The sequence below is a fragment of the Dysidea avara genome, chromosome 1 (genome assembly GCF_963678975.1).
Source record: "Dysidea avara chromosome 1, odDysAvar1.4, whole genome shotgun sequence".
NCBI classification, from domain to species: Eukaryota; Metazoa; Porifera; class Demospongiae; order Dictyoceratida; family Dysideidae; genus Dysidea; species Dysidea avara.
The window spans coordinates 37,128,498-37,146,644 of record NC_089272.1 but is presented as its reverse complement, the minus strand read 5'-3'; the positions used below and the strand labels follow the sequence as shown (position 1 = coordinate 37,146,644).

At 37.0% G+C, this 18,147-nt stretch overlaps 2 protein-coding genes across 2 annotated transcripts; both read right to left on the bottom strand.

Annotated features, from left to right (window-relative positions):
- Positions 1–339: 339 nt before the first annotated feature.
- On the bottom strand, positions 340–9,039 carry LOC136250062 (uncharacterized). Its single transcript, XM_066042226.1, has 2 exons — positions 8,725–9,039; positions 340–956 (listed from the first exon to the last, which is right to left on the bottom strand). Exons 1-2 carry the CDS (start codon positions 8,834–8,836, stop codon positions 397–399), a joined length of 672 nt encoding a protein of 223 aa, XP_065898298.1. The 5' UTR covers positions 8,837–9,039; the 3' UTR covers positions 340–396.
- Positions 9,020–12,037, bottom strand: LOC136246450 (uncharacterized). Its single transcript, XM_066037936.1, has 4 exons — positions 11,933–12,037; positions 11,707–11,777; positions 9,103–9,265; positions 9,020–9,048 (listed from the first exon to the last, which is right to left on the bottom strand). The coding sequence occupies exons 1-4, from the start codon at positions 11,991–11,993 to the stop codon at positions 9,020–9,022; spliced, it is 324 nt and encodes a 107-aa protein (XP_065894008.1). The 5' UTR covers positions 11,994–12,037.
- Positions 12,038–18,147: the final 6,110 nt, after the last annotated feature.

Below are 18,147 nucleotides of genomic sequence, written 5' to 3'. Positions count from 1 at the left end.
CAGCATAACATATCACAAAGTTCTGTTAATGTACATACTTTTTATGGAATCATTTTACAAATACTTTTGACTCTAACAGTAATTGTACTTTGCATTTTTTATGTCCTTGTAGGAACTGTAGAAAGCTTCCCCACTCATGTAACTTTAATATTTTGTAGTTGTACTGTACGTAAGTAAAGTTTAGTGGTAAATAAGTAGCTAAGTAGTTAATTAATTTAAGGCAGCTGGCACTGGTAGCTAGCTGACCCTCAGATCATGTAATTTCCCTTTTGATTTGTCTAATGTTCTGTACTTGTGTTATTTGATCTGTAAAGCATTAATAAATAAATAAATACGTTATACAATTACTACATTGTTCTACATAACTAACAGGCACAGTTAAGTCATCATTCCTTATCAAAAGGTACTTTCATAAGCAGGATTATCTTGTAACTTGACTTGGTCATTTATTACACCACAATAAGCAGGGTTATCTTGTAATACAACCTGTTCTTTAGGGTCAGAATAAGCAGGATTATCCTGCATGATGGGGTTGTAATTTGCATTGGAGATATTCATGCCATTGTTTTGTTCATCATCCATTTCAGTGTAAAGTAGTTCTGGTTTATTTGGTAGAGATGTTTGTAATGTTCCTTCATCAATAGTACTGTAATATACACCCTCCGGTTTAGTGGATCCACTTCTGTTTCTCTTCCACACCACAATTACAATTACAAGAATGATGATAATGATGGTTGTAATAATAATAATAATTGCCCATAGTACACTTAGTATTATTAACCCAACATTGGAATTAGAGGAACTAGAACTGGTGATGGGAGTTGAGGATGCATGTAAAGTAGGAGTTGAGGATGAAGTAGGAGTAGTGAATACAGCAACAGTTGTAGCAGTTGTACCATAGATAGTAGTAGCAGTGATAGTGGTGGATGTTGCAATAGTAGTGATAGTCGTGGGAGCTACAATGCAGTTAAGCAGCATGTTATTTCATTGTCATGATGGAAGAGAATGTATTGACATACACTACAAACACAAGGACATGATTGGGGTTGGAAATGTGATCAGTCACATTATCACATCTTTTATTACAATGTAGAGCCAATTACTTATTAAATCTCTATACAAAGTAGACAGCTGTTCATTTAGGGATCATCCATTATCAGAGTTGGGGGTAATGCATTACAAATGTAAATGTAACGCGTTATGTAATAATATTACTTTTACAGTAACGAGTAATATAACGCGTTACATGGCAACGTAGCGAGTAATATGTAATGGATATTACATCCGGAAATGTAACGCATTACTTCCTTTTAAGGCGCATTGTATCCAGGCACGTGATTGATTGCATTTTGGGTCCAGACAAGACTGGAGATAGCATTATAGGCATGGACAAAGAATGATAGTGTATGGGGAGTGCCCTTGAGGCCAAGATACAACAACAAAGTATGTATTGTGGCTGAACTACACCCGAAACGCGTGTCTAGCTCGCGTCACTTGTAGTTGTAGGCTGGTAGCTTGTATTTAGAAGGTTGGACTTACTTTATAGTTTGTAACAAACAAATGTAATATGTAATATTATTACTAGTTACAACCCTCAGAGTAGTGAGTAATATGTAACTCGTTACTTTTTTCAGTAAGTAATATGTAACTGTAGCGAGCTACATCGCGTCAAAGTAACGAGTAACATGTAACTAGTTTCATTTTTAGTGTAACGGCCCCAACTCTGTCCATTATTTTCAGCATCTTTGCAAGAGTACAAAGAGTACGCTAGGGGGAGGGGGGTAAATTCACCTGTAAGCTTTTCAAAAATGTTGGTCTTAGTAGTAGCACCACATAGAGAAAAAATTCAGTTTAGTACTGTTACTGGCAGGCATGGGGCGAAGTACTTTGGTACTTGTACTTAAGGACACTTAAGTACACCTTTTAGAGTACTTTTTGCACAAATGTAATTTACTTGTACTTATACTTAAGTCCTAAGTAATGTACTTAAGGTACTTGAAGTACTTCAAAGTACTTATAAGTACTTTGAAGTACATGAAGTACAATGAAGTTCATTTACATATGTACAAGTGAAATAAGTTGTAGCTATATGAATTTGGCTCAAAGATAATATATTTCTGGATTGACATGATCAGCTTTTGGTTGAAGTCACAATTGCTGCATTTGCTCTAAAAACAGAATTTAAAAGGTTTCCTATCTTCTGATTCATTTCTCTGTTGATTTTAGAAACAGTTGCACTGCTTTTGACCTGAAAGATTTAGTTGATCATTACAACAAGCAGGCAGCTATAGCAGCTAAGAAGAAAGATTATGTCCTGAACAGAAAGTCAACAACAACAAAGTACACTCACTAAACAGGTGGATGAATACATTGAAACTGACTCAGTAACAATGGTCCAAAATCTGGCAAATAAGATAACCAAAAGAAACATCCTCTGCTTTCAAGGTTGGCAAAAAACATCCTAGGAGTACCATCTTCCTCTGTGCCTGTTGAGAGACACTTTAGCATTGCAGGAAAGGTATTTACTCCTGAAAGATTTCGCTTTACAGATGGCAGATTTTCACAATTTTATTAGGTGCAACCAAAATTACACAAATGCAATCATGAACACTGTAAGCATAATCTGTACTTATACTTGTACTTAAATACTTTCAAAAGTACTTGTACTTTACTCAAGTACTTCTCTTAAAACAATGTCATGTACTTGTACTTTAACAGATGTCAAAGTACTTGTACTTTACTTAAATACTTTCACATGTACTTTGCCCCATGCCTGGTTACTGGCAGCATTGTAAGTGGGCCGGGTCATCCGGATTATCTGGGTCATTGGGTCACATTTTGTCTGGGTCAAGTGGGTCTTATCCACTTCACTGAATATCTGGGTCTGACCCGGATGAGATCACGTGTGACTATAAGTTAACAAGCTCAATTGTATTGATGGAAATGTAGTTGTAAACACTCAAGAAACTTACGTGGAGCCACACCCACCATTCAGGAATATACTTTGCTGTCTGTGCAGAGTATGTAGAGCCACGCCCACTTCTCAGAATTGTACCAGTTGTGCTTTGTGGGCATGCATGCATCACCAGATCCGTGTTGCTACTTGAAATATAGGTAACTAACTTCTGGAAATTCTGTAACTACGTACATGTAAATTTACATGGAGCCGCCCCCACTTGATAATACGTACATGGAGCCACACCCACTTGATAATATGTAGCTACTCACTTCTTGCAGACAATTTTTATGGTGTAAAAAAATGTAGGGCTGAGTAGTGGAACTTGTGGACTTTTAACCTAGCTCTTGGGGCATGCCTCTACTTTAATTAAACCGGGTCACATGCGGGTCAGATCCGGGTCCCATCCAAATTACTATTCGGGTCAGTGGGTCAAACAGCTCAACAGCACTGACCCACTTACAACGCTGGTTACTGGTGTTTGGTTAGAATGTTTATGGTGGTGGAAGCTGAGTTGCAGCTGGACTTTGAATACTGCTTCAAGAGCTGGCTATGTAGTGTACACAAGGCTATATATAAATAATCAGCATTCTTTCAATGCCTACGTTCTGACAAGTCAGAGGATTAACAGGTAGAAGTTTGAAGAAAACCATTAACACTGAATAGTTATCACATCAATTTTTATAGTACACTTTTGGGTAGGAGAGAGGGGGTAAGCAAATAAGTACCCTCTGTATGCTTATGAAAATGCTGAAAATTATGGATGATACCTTATATAAGTGACTGAAGACACATATCATACATTACACATAATTACAAGTGTAAAATTATATATGGTATATAGAATTTTACATTTGAGTAGGACAGAAAACCAGTAAAACAAACAGTATACCAAGAGTACTCTTGGCTATTGCTATATGGACATTCATTTCCCACTTCACCCTGTCAATGGAATAAAGTAGATCAAGACACACGATAGTGTGTCGTGCGGCCAAGTACAGCTAGTGCGGGCGCGCGACAGACAAGTGTGTATTTTACAGGAACCAAGAAAACGTCATTTTCACGCATCTGTAACTCGATAATGGCAGGATGGAAATTAACCAGTTTTGCTGTGGAAACTCTCTCAGGGTAGGGCACCTTCCATTCCAAATTTGAGATGAATACGACCATCCATCACTGAGATACGCACCTTCAAAGTTCGTCTTATTTTCTTCGTATTTTTCTTCTTAATCTTGTTCTTCTTATTCTTCTTTGTCTCGCACACTTTAGAAAACTTGTAATACCTCGCGCGTGCTTTGGTCGATTTACTTAAAATTTGGAGGGCAGTAGGAACGTAATACTGCACATTTACAGTACAATTTTGGTGCAGATCAGACAAAGAACGCACGATGTTTCAAAAATCCAAGGGCAATTTGTTGTCACGCCTCCAGGGTGAACTGCTTGACAGAATTATTTTTAAATCGGTCTGTATATGGAGTAACTATCATAGTGCAAACCTTTTGTGGTTTGAAAGAAATCGCATTAACAGTCATGGAGTTAGTATAGGTAATCACACACATTTGAGTGCAATTTTGGCTGTTACGAGTATAATTATTCCATAATTGCACGAAAATGCGTGTGATTGCCTACTAATCACATAGTGACCACCCTTCATGGTTTGTAGTACACATCTATCCAGTTCTATGTGGCCATTAACTTCTACCAGGTGATTGCATCATCCTTCTTTGTATTACATCATTTGTTGTTGCACTTAAAAGGCTTCATGTGTCAGCAATTCTGATTGGCAACTCAAAATGTCTACATATGTTGCACTTAAAAGGCTTCTATTGTCAGCTCATTTGATTGGCTATTCATCATATCACTTTCTTGTTGCACTTAAAAGCCTTCTGTTATTCTGCTATTTTATTGGCTACTTTACAGTGCAATTACAGAAACAAGGCCATGCGATTTGGGATTAATTGCACTCCTACTATTGAGACTAATGTATGGCAAATTAAATCACTATGTGATTATAACAAAAACGCCAACTATGTGTAAAAAGCGCACGATCGAGTTTTGCTAATAAAATAGTATTACTTGTCACGCCTACCAGGCAAACTAGTTTATGGAATCAGCTGAAAATAGGTACAGAGGTAGATTAATTGTTTTAGAACAAGCTTTCAGTGGTTTATAAGGAATCAGATAAAAAACCACTGGGTTACACAACGAAAGTTAACTAGGTGTACCAAGTGCGCGATCGAGATATACTCTAATAGTACAGTCACCCTAATGGAACATTCAGCTTCATAATAAATTTTTCTATTAGAATGTTCAGCTACAATCTAGTCACCATGTAGATAGTTCAGCTAACAACAAGTTACCCAAAAGAAAGTTCAACTACAATCAAGTCACCCTGTAGAGAGTTCAACTACAAAAAAATCACACTGTAGAGAGTTCAGTTACAAACAAGTCACCTGTAAAGAATTTAATTACAAACAAGTTACCCTGAAGAGAGTTCAGTTACAAACAAGTCACCTGTAAAGAATTTAATTACAAACAAGTTACCCTGAAGAGAGTTCAACAACAAACAAGTCACCCTGTAGAGTTCAGCAATTAACAAGTCACCCTGTAGACTTCAGCTACAAACAAGTCACCTTGTGGAGATTTCTGCTACAAAGTTGTCTACCTGTGGGAGAGAGTATATGTGATAATTTTCATAGAGTATTAATTTTTGTAAAAAAAAAAAGCATCATTATAAAAAAGTATCCATTGAATTCAGGTCTTGATGTCTACTCCTTTCTTCAGAAAAAGACAAGTAAAAGAACTACAAAGCTGGCCACAGGCTAGCTTTGGAGTATACAAATACAAAAGGAAGTGATATCTATACAAAAACAGCCAAGCTGTGAAAAAAGGGTGCGGCCTTCAAAAAATCCAGGGTGAAAAAAGATGTGAAATCAAAGGTAGCAGCCAAGAAATGGCTGTAATGGTAGTTGTAGTCATGGATTTTTTCTCCCTTTTCTAACACACTTTATGTAACAACTTTAAACAGGCTGTAGGACCAGGTGTCCTACAGACCTTCAGACCTTCAGCACTTGTGCTGTAAAGTCTTTATTATGTTACAATATATTTTATGGTTTCACTACTTTTTGTTTTATGATCAATTAAACATTCTTTATACTTTATAGCAACAGATTCTTTACAGTGGAGGTCCTACTGAGATGTGATTGACTAAGTGTTGGCTTTAGATAGTGTAGAAGTTGTTAGCCTTTGTAGCAGTAGAAGAGAAACAGTTCTATGTGAAGAAATCAAGAATGAAATCTTCTATTCATATAGAAGTTTATCCTTTAAACTCCAAATGCACTAGACTAAGTATCTTACAGATTCATAAACTGTCACAGGCTCAGAATATTCCTACACTTGATGACCTTCAAATAATGATAGAAGGCAAGCTCAAGGAGATGAACCATAAGCCAACGAATGTACAATTTAGTAGTGAAGCAAATTTTTGATGGCATCCAACAATTGGAGCTTCAGGATGAGAGCTAGTATTCCTTTTCTTGAAATTTTTAGGCCCAAAGACTTCAGTCCCAGAACATTCAAAGGCTTCAACAACTTCGACCCTAACCCTTCACTGAAAAGATCAATTTCCCAGTTAACAACTTGGTCAGTCAGAAGATAAGTTGTCAGAATTACAGCAATCCTTAGTATCAAGGAGTTGATAGAGGAACACACCAGGTTAGTGTTGCTTGACTATAAGGAAGTACTTTCAGCTGCAGAAAAAACAGCAACAGTTCAGAATTGGTAGTTGGAGAAATCATCAGTTGCTACCAAGGAGAGGATGGCTCTACACAATGAACTGTTAAGACAACAACTTACTTCAGTGCCTACAGAATCACAGAATTATAGAACGTTGTGTGACTGATTCCAAGAATTCAACTGATTTGTCAATTTTAGAGAAGGATGGAAAAGAAGTAATTGAAAGGAATTAGGAGACCACCTGCAACTGAACAGGCTTCATGGATTAGATTGCCTAGTGAAGCCAGTAATGTTAATTGGTCTTACCTTCTACTATGGTAGACCTTCAGTGAGCAGCTTCTTTGCAGTCTGGCCAAACTGTCCCAACTAGTACTTCTAATTGCCATGCACTCTTGTCAGTAGAGTTGTTACCACCGCAACTCAGGTGATTGAACAAACCTACAATCAGCCACTACATGAGCAAGGTGGTGACATCAGTAAAGGTACTAACATCACTTGTCATACCTACTGTGTCTTTTCATATGGGTGGACAACCAGCCTACTGTGGATCACAAACGAATACCACTGATGTTACTTATCCTTCAGTATAAATGTACTTGGCTCCTTGGTCTGATGTGATATTTAAGTGATACTCAAGTGCATGTGCCAAGCAGCATGCCAAGCTAAAACAACTTGCGGAAATAGTTTGGTGACATGCTCACCTACAGAAATTTTTGAAAAATGTAGACTCTCTAAAATAGCATCTGGAGGTTATTTTATACATACAAAGTATCTTTCTGGTTTTTGCTAACATCAAGGATCTATGTAATCTTGTGCTACAGTATCAATTAATTCAATTTCACATCTATAACTTGTACTTTCATGATAATATTCTGAAAGTGAGTTTAGTTCTTTGAGATACAAAAGCAATTTTGATTGTAAAAACACTAATGCATGACAAGCATGATCAATTACCAATGCAATGCCACACACATGACTCACTGGAACTTTTGAAAAGTAATTTCAAGACAATTAGATGTAATGGTTTAGACAACGTAGTGTAATTAGAAATGTGGCTATATTCTTTACTGAATGCTCTATTAGAGTATTGCGATGACTGTTGTATTAGAGTATATATATTGCGATAACTACTCACTATTAGAGTATCTCGACCTTTTTGCAACTGGCTGCAAAGTGGCCGTACTGTGGGCTCCAGCCCTAGATGCATGATTCCACTGGACAGTACTATGTGAGTCTGCTTTAGTGGGTTTTGCTATTGAATTCATCACCTTTGCAACTGACTTTGTCGCAATTCATCACTTTTGCAGTAGAATTCATTGCTTTTACAATTGAATTCGTCACCTTGGCACACTTGCAGTAGAATTACAATAGCTAGGTGCTATTGCATTAGAAATAGTTACATTTGCAGGAAACATCATCATGATTGATTGTTCGTTCTATGTGCTAAGATAGATGCAAATTTCATTCAGTAAGTTATTGCTGGCATACATCCACATCTGTATGAAGCTGTTTCATTTTCAAAGATGAAAAATTTGGGTGGATCAATACCCCACTAACTAATAATGTTGTTACCTTGAGCTCACAACAGTTATATAGCCTGAGTTACGCCCCATCATATTGTAGCTTAGAGATGGACAGAGAATGGGCAACAAGTACAGGAAGTGATTACTTTAGCTCAGCAGTTCACTGTATCAGATCGAATTCTCTACCACTTGAATTCTAAACAGGGAGAATTACCACGGATAGTAGCACGTACCTTCTGTGCTGAAGTGACATCTATTGGGAGTACATTACACTGGAATTTTAGCTGGACATTTTTCTGGTCAATTGTACTGTTTGATTATACATGTAGCTCTGTATTAACTGCATAGCACATGCATCATATGGTACCTTGTATGCTGTGGTGATTGACTTTACAATAATACAATACCACCTTGCTACTACAACTACTACATTACATATAGATACCCAATACTTTTTTCTACAACGATTTTACTATGGCATATGATAATGTATGTACATTTGCTACTTACAAGTGGCTGAAGATATTATCTGTGGAGGTATTTTTCCTCTCACGACATTAGAAACGAAGATCGTTGTGTTGACTATGACAAGAGCACTAGCAGAATACGCATAATATCTCATTGAGTTCACATTGTTAATAACAATAGTAACAAAACGTGGCCTGATATCTTCAATTAGTCCAGTAATGACACTCGACGTTTTACCACCACCAGAATGAAAAAACAAAACACTACATCCTGAAATTGATGGTGTTCTACAAGCCACTTCACATGTAAATTCCAATGCGCTATTATTGATTCTTCTTCATGTAACATCATATATAAATTGAGTGACTGCATGAAAAAACTTAATCAAATCAACACATAAGTTGACTAATAGCTACTCACCTGGAGTTACTACTTGACAAGATGATTCATTATTTTGGTCAAATGCTGTAACACTAATATGATCATCATCACTTCTCCAGATAGTTAATGGTATATCTGTAGCATTAGTTCCATTGTACACTTGGCTCCTTCCATTAATAGTGATCTTTGTACTATTAGTAAACTGCAAGTGTGCATACACCATAATGTTACAATCACAAAAAAATTGGAATTTTCAACTAGAATAGGGACTATAGCACATTTATAAAAAAAGCACTGAAACAAGCTGGAGTAGTGCACGATATTAAATTAAACCACAGTAAAACAATAAGAAGTGTTAAATCCCTACTGTACACTGGAGTGCTATGGTCCCTACTCTAGTTGAAAATTCCAAATTTTTTGTGTACTTGGTTGACTTTTTTTGTAAAATAAAACTGGTGAAGCCGCATCAAAAGAAAGAAATGGTGCCGCACACCCCAGCTATAAATTATCATCTGAAAAGTGAGGTATCCATTACGCTTCATTGTCAGCTATGTTCAACCCGTTACACAGCATTATGAATCAAGAACTGTTCGAAAAGCACCTTTGCAATCAAAGTAGCCGCTATTTAAAAATACAGATGATTTCCATTACGAAGGAAAGCCATCACATGCTATCGCCAAATTGACACTTTTAGCTGTCAGCAAAGATAAATGGGACACAAAGGAGGACACTGGTAAGTCCATGAAGAATGCATTGTATGTACTGCAGTATGCCAAAAGGCATGTGTCTGGTAGTACTGTCTGGCTGAAGTGGCATCGAACAGTGAAAAAATCAAGCCCATAGCCTTAGCCATTATCGAGGTCTGAACTCTGAAGGAATCAGTCAGGTAGTCAGTCAGTCACTTACTAATAATTTTTTAAAAATTTCCATAGCAACTTGTTGAAAGCGTTTTGGGTCAATCTGAAGGCTTGTTTGGGCTTAGTTGTACATAACCAATACTGCCTCATCATCAACAGGGTAAATGTTTTTTGTGTGCCATGCCCAAACCTTTGTGGTCCCCCTACTGTAGTACAGTACTATCATACTGTATGATTCATGATGCCATACAACAACAGTTTACTTAGCAGTTATGATAATCAAATTCATTGTTAGGTAATTACTGACCTGATCTCCTTATATGTACAGTAGGTAACGCCATACTGGTGTGCCATTAATATGCACTGTACGTGCACACCAACTACATGTATGCAATAATTGTAGTACCTACAGCTGTATATTTAATCTTGTCAGAGGTATCATACAGTATGATATATAGTAGGGACATCGAAGGTGTGGGTGTGGCCAGTGATATAATATAACCCAAAAACCTGCCTCGATTTTTCCTCACAACAACATGACAGCATTGGTTGGGTAAAATCAAGCCCAAAAGTGTCTTCAGATCGACCCGAAACGTTTCTGTCAAGTTGCTACAAATTAAAAAAAAAAATTTAAATGGAATTTTCTACTGCCTGCTTGCCTGCCTGCCTGCCTGCCTGCCTGCCTGACGCCTTCAGTCAAGCGTAGCGGAAAACTGTACAGCCCTAATTCTTTCACAGAAACGTTTCTAGTTTGCTTAAGAAAAAACCTTTGGTATATTGATAAACATACAATGCTTGTGCTATTGTCTTACCTTCTTTACCAAGGCCATCAGTCAAGGTTCTACTGCTGAGTGTTAACAGACTACAATACGGCTTCCATCTACCAGTGTATATTGCATCAAACTATTCGAATACACGTGGTCGTTGTACCAAACTATTTGAACACACATGTACGTGACTCGCTGTTGATATCGATCAGTGAGAGCAACTCGCGGCGAACTATAGAGCAACGTGAAAGTCAATAAATATAACGAGTCTGGTCATCCAGGTCCCGCTATACAGATTATCCAGGTCTGACCACACGTGCTAAATTAATTAGTGTAATGATGTGGACATGTAGTAACACGTCATAGCGTAGCCCTGCTTCTTTTGTGAGCCATGCCCAAATTACGTCTGTAGACATATGGTAGCCACGCCCATTCATCAGTCTGTAAGTATGCACAAATCCACATCCATTATTGCCTGCAGGCTTATGTAGAGCCACGCCCACTGATCAATTGTTATTGTATGAGTCATAATCTAGCTTATAGTGCTGTGATTAACTCTATATTGTGAAAAGCAGGATATTTAGTGGTCATGAGCTTGCAAAAAACTTCACAAATAAGTATAAGAAAAAATTAGGAATTTTATATTAGAGTAGGGACGGTGTATAGTGCTGCAATAAAAAGTACTGAAACAAGCTGGATCGGAGTAGTACGTAATGTCCATATACTGTAAAACAATAAGAAGTGAATATCCCTACTGTGCATTGAGTGTAGCACAGTAGGGATATTCACTTCTTATTGTTTTACAGTATTTGGACATTACATACTACTCTGATCCAGCTTGTTTCAGTACTTTTTATTGCAGCACTATACACTGTCCCTACTCTAATTTAAAATTCCTAATTTTTTCTTATACTTGTACTATATGTGCAATAATTGCAACATTAGTTTAATTACACTGTGCACAATACAGCATATAATATACACTTCACCACACTGTTAAATGCATATAAAGTACTTACATTCCATTTGACATTAAGAAAAGGATCAAGGTTAGCATCAAATGACACACAGGCTTCAACTGAGTCTTCTGCTATAGCATAGAAAAGCAACAAAATATTATATTAAGACAACAATAAATTTTGATTATTACCATCTACACCGTACGTTGAGGCAATCATTGTAAACTACAATGTATATCAGAGCATATAGTATTTACAAAATAACACAACTTACAGTAACACTTACCAGCTGTACTGGAATATAGTGAAGCTATCAAACATAAAACTACACAGATAGGCATAGCCATTTTTTACTAACCAAACTTGATACAACCAATTCAACTGAAGCTAGTCAATAACTGTTAGTGTTATTCATCCCTCAAGGATGAATAACACTAACTATGGCTTCTATACATACACATATTATATTCAGATTAAGTGGTTTATAATGGTACACACACACTGTATCATGTGGTCAGCGAGCATGTTGTATCACATTAGCAGTGGCACTCATCACTAGGGTGTGGACTGACAGAATTAGCAACCAATTCTGTTGTTTACATTAGGATAGGAGTGACTTGTTTTGTCTGCAAATTAGGGATTTTCTAACAGGAAGGATCTGGATAATTTTCCGTTATTGATGAAAATGTTCAAACCACATCAGCTATACATTGCAAAAAGAATATGTCTTCTAAAGGCTTTATGTGTACAGTTTACCACCTTTTTGAGCAGCATGCCATGATAGGCTTTCTGTGCTAATTTTTGGAAATTGTTGATCTATGCACACAATTTGTCAATATGCATACACTGTTGTAGTTGACTTCACCATGAAAGGGTAACCACACCAATATACTACACATTTATACTACAGCCATGCCCTTGGCTATGCCACTAGTTTGCTCAGGCTGGCTGCTACTCACGAGTGAATTATGTTAGCCACTGTACAGGTACCACTGGCCAGCTGGAACACGAGGCTTTGGAGTTGGACAATTGCCCAGGTGTATTCTAAGTGCATTCCTTTCACTTTGAGTGGGTGAGGTGGCCTTGACAACCCTAGTTACAGAGAAAATTAAGTAGCTGGCAGTTTAAAGTGACATTATATGACCTTTCCCTTAGAGAGGGTGGCGTCCAATAAAAGTATGTGTGTGTGTGCATGTGGGTGTGAGTGTGGGACCATATTCGACTGTCTATGAGTACTTAATTAGCTAGGGGTCATTCCATGTCAAATTAACAAGGAATTTAGGGTCACCTCTCAGATTTTGACGAAACTTGGTGTGTTTGTAGTACCTGTGATACTTATCACTCATGCAAATTTTTAACTGCATACACTCCATAATTGACCACAAATATTTTGAATATTCCATGAAAAATTGGTCCATTTCTAGTTACAAAATCGACTGTAACTTTGCACTGTGTAAATATTTTTAAACACAATTTTCACTGATGGAAGACTGTTGATTGACTTTTCCAGTAATCCCTAAATTATAGGATATCTACTTAATTATGGTTCAAAAGTACTTTATTGAAAATGTTGATCCTTTATATTTAAAAAAAAAATTCTGCTTGAAATTCTTCAAATTTTTTCGTAAATAATGATTGAATCATGCTCTATGTTTGATAAAATTTTTGTGGTGGGACCACAATGGGTTCAAGAGATATAATGAATTATGTTGTGGTGTGCAGTGGAATTTGGTAGCTGTATGGTAGTGTAACACCTCCAATAGCCACTCACAACAAGAAAACAAGTTTACTGTATCTTACAGAGTGAAGGTGTCTAGGCACAGTGCAACCTGTATTAGTGACCACCTGTACTGAAAGACCACATATGTGCTGCAGTTAATTTATAATTTTCTAATTGGATATTAACATATGCGTAGTACCAAAGCATCAACCTTTTCAAGCAAATCCAAAAAATGGTCCATATTAAACAGGTTGACTTTAAGTTGATTTGACATGGAATGACCCCTAGGTATTCTGCAGTCAAAAAACACTATTCTTATTTCAACATGTAGTAGATTCTTTGATTGCTAAAAATGAACCTAACACTGGTACCCTTGTGCTACATACTGTAATTACAAAAATTTCTCATTTGAGTAGATAGAAATAAAGAGCAATGAAACAAGGGACACCTGCGGCTATACTAGTGGACAATTGATTCCTATATATAGAGTATAGCCATGACCAAAGCAGGGAATAAATTTCCATGTGTGCTGTAACTGTAGTGTGAATGGGGTATACAACTACCACTGTACAATGTCTGAAGAAGCTATATGGGTTATACTCTGGTCTGCTTCCTACTATCACAAGTACACAGAAAAATTTGGAATTTTCAACTAGAGTAGGAACCATAGCACATTGATAAAAAGTACTGAAACAAGCTGGAGTAGTGCGCGATATTAAATCACAGTAAAACGATAAGAAGTGTTATATCCCTACTGTACATTTCCATTATGGTATCTTGAGCACAGTAGGGATATAACACTTCTTATTGATTTTCTGTGATTTAATATTGTTCACTACTCCAGCTTGTTTCGGTACTTTTTATCGATGTGCTATGATCCCTACTCTAGTTGAAGATTCTAAATTTTTCTGTGTACTTGTTTGTTAACTTTTTTTTTGAAAATATTATTATTATGAATGGTGAACCCACGCATACCGCATCTGAGATGGTGCCGCGCGCCCCAGCTATATCAATTATCATCAGAAAAGTGAAGTATCCATTGCACTCCGTTGTCAGCTATGTTCAACCCATTACACAGCATTTCGAATCAAGAACTGTTCGAAAAGCACCTCTACAATCCACTCATACTGAAAGAAATGGTGATGTGCGCCCCAGTTATATCAAATATCGTCTGAAAAGTGAAGCATCCATTACGCTTCGCTGTCGGCTATGTTCAACCCATTACACAGCAGTATGAATCAAGAACTGTTCGAAAAGTACCTCTGCAATCTAAACAGCTGCTATTAAAAATATGGACGATTTCCGTTACAAAGGGAAGCCATCACGTGCTACCGCCAAATTGACACTTTTCGTTGTCAGCGAAGATGAATGGGACACAAATGAGTACACTAGTGAGTCCATGAAGAATACATTGTACATACTGCAGTATGCCAAAAGGCACCTATCAGGCCGAAGCGACATCAAACAGTGAAAAAATCAAGCCCGTAGCCTTAGCCGTTATCGAGCTACGCTTGTCTGAAGGCATCAGTCAGTCAGTCAGTTACTTAGTCAGTAGAAAATTCCGTTAAATAAATTATTTTTAAAATTCCGTATATAGCAACTTGTTGAAAGCGTTTCGGGTTGATCTGAAAGCTCGTTTGAGCTTAGTTTTACCTAACCAATACTGCCTCATCATCATCAGGGAAAATTGAGGCTGTTTTTGGGGTGATGTTATTTCGTGGGCCATGCTTACTCCTTTGTGGTCCCTACTATACACTACTATCGTAGTGTATCATACTATGATCGTAGTATATGATAAAGACACGAGACAACAGCCCCTAATGCATGACTATATTATGTCTACACATGAAGGACAGTTGTGTGACTGGTGATGATGTCACTAGTTTGAGCAGTTTTATACAGTAAAAGTGAAATGTGTAATTTTTTATGCGTCCAGCTAGTTCCAGTGGAATGTACCTACAATTGAAACCTAGAGTAATATCACTGCTACCACCCACACCCTCTGTTCTAATGCAAGCACTTATACACAACATTCAATGAAATTTCATCCATATAATTGATGCTAACCTATTATCAAGAGTACATAATAATAGAGTAGGGAAGAGAGTGTCTAACTTCAGTGGATTCACCAAACTCAATGTGCTCAGACCTTGCGCAATCAACTATAGCTACCAAAGGTGACAAATGGCTTGCTCTATGAAGGAGGTTGTAGCACTTCTACTGCTTTAATTGGGAAATATCTACAGTCTTCTGTTCACTTAAAGGTATTGATTTATTACTAGAAGTTTTATGGATTGAAGTAGGAGGGTTTGAGCACAGTGTTTGTATGAGAGTTAGACACTCTCCTCCCTCTTTTATTATTATGTACTCTTGGTATTATAACGAAAGATGCTTCATAATACTTAGCTACTAAAAATTTAAACACTCTAATTGAACACTCAGAATATTAAAGGTGATGTCATACCTTCTAAATGTTCAATTAGATACGTAAATTACTGTGTTTGTCTATTAGTGTATTACATCCCATTAATGCCAACTATCACTTTCATGCCTGTACACTGAAACATTTGTTATAATATGACTCACTATAAGCAGTTACACACATGTTGTTCTTTGGTGTTCTTCTGGATATAGTCACCATCTCCACAATCTGATCATCTCCCACGCTGCTGATATTACCACTATCCACACCACTCACTTCAGCAGTATACACCAATAAGGTATGATAGAACAAGTGGACTATCCCCTACTATAGTAACAGGTTGAGCAGTAGTACAACTGGTACACACATAGTCACTTGAATCATCTCCAGTGATCTCAGTAGCTGACAAAACACACTACTAGTACCAGGAGATGGCGAGGTTATATAGGAAAGGCACCTAAAAGTAAAACAGTTTATATTAAACTGGTAAAGTGGAATATCCAACAAAACTACTGTGCATTGTGGGTATGTATTTACTAGTCAGGATTAGGGTACAGATCTGAAACCTCTATGAGAACACCTTATCATAACCTCAAGGTGTCAGGGAATAGAAGAGGGTCCATTGTACACATACATAATTAACTGAACAAGAGTAGTTCTATTAGAGTAGTTTGTCAACAACATTATGCTTTATTAGAGTAATCTCAGTATAAACGGGCTTTATTTATCCTAATAAATTCTTTTGTGAGTAAACTGGCACACAAAGTGTTCAGTTCAACTATACCAGTCAACTTACTGATAGTCATTTGGTTACTAACTCCACCAGGTCCATCACTATACAATGGCGACATCACAGTGATGGTGTAGTGTGTATTAGCTAGTGGGTGACCAGTGAAGTAGTCTGAGATACTGATTGATGAGATGTGGGTTGTGATCATTGGACTATTAGTAAGTGTTGATCCATTGTAATGTTGACGGGAAGTACACTGGTTTAGTGGTGGAGCCTGTATACAATATCACAAGGGAAGTAGAAAGAAGTAATATGTTTAACTTACCATCCACAACACATTTACATTACATTGTTGTGCTTATAATAACAATGATTGGTTGGATCCATCAACTCAGGAGATATCACGTCTACATCTGTAAATAAATTACAAAGAATAATTTAAAGCTCACTGATAACTCATATATTAAATATTTCTCACATGCATGCATTTAATGAATCATTTCCCATATAGTTAAGCAATAATGTACACATATAGTACATCTGATATTACAACACAGTATGTCATATATGAGGTTGTTGAAGGAAATACATTAACTTCTGGAAATATGTATATGCATGCTTAAACTTGTGCGTTATATCAATACAGAATATTACAGAGACTCCATCCATGCAAACTATGAGTACATGCAGTATGAGTCCACTTTCAAAACTGTTAATGGGACAAAAATGTATAGGATCTCAAATGACTCTAGATTGGCCCTGGTGTATGCTCTATTAGAGTATTTGAACCATAAACGAATGATCTTTACTTATCTCAGATCTGAACATTGTTGTAGAAATTATACTAGTAGATGGTAAGGTTATTCACAAACTTTAAGAAAATACCTGAAAATAAACAGATTAAATTATGAACATGTACAATTCTGCATTGTGGGTATATACTTCAATAGTCACATACAGTCACATTCTGACATGTTGGAAAGCTTTCCTCTGTACTACTTTACTTCCAGAAACCTTTGGATAATACAGTCAGCTATTTTATACAAAACTAGGTTGGATGGGGTTTACTGGACAATTGGATCAAGAAGCTTTAATGGTATGCTTGGCTTTTTGAAAACTTCATTTTGTGTAAGTCACACATGCTCCCAACTCTTCACATGTTAGACAAAGCAACAATAAACATTAGTATGTTTAATGTCACTGAGTACACTATGAACAAAACATGTTATAGAAGCCCTTAAATTGGTCTACCCTCCTCTGCTTTGGTGCTGCCTGCCCCTTCACAAAAGTAAGGGTCTGGTGAAATACAGATACCATATCATTTCAAAAGGAATTCAGTTAAACAGCATACGTTACATCAGATGATTGCCCTTCAATTAGAACAAAAAGCATTGCGTTGCCAAGGGGATTTGTGTGTGAATTGGCTACCACCGAATCTGAGCGGTAGAAATGGTTTAGTATCTGTATATCACCAAGCTCGTAAGCGCCACAAGGAATCAGACCCTTACTTTTTACAAAGGGGCAGAGTAGCCTAACACTAGGACACCAGTACACATACAAACATGTACTGTACAGTGTAATAATTTGACAGGGGGAAATTTTGACGAATTCACCATTGTCAAATATTTA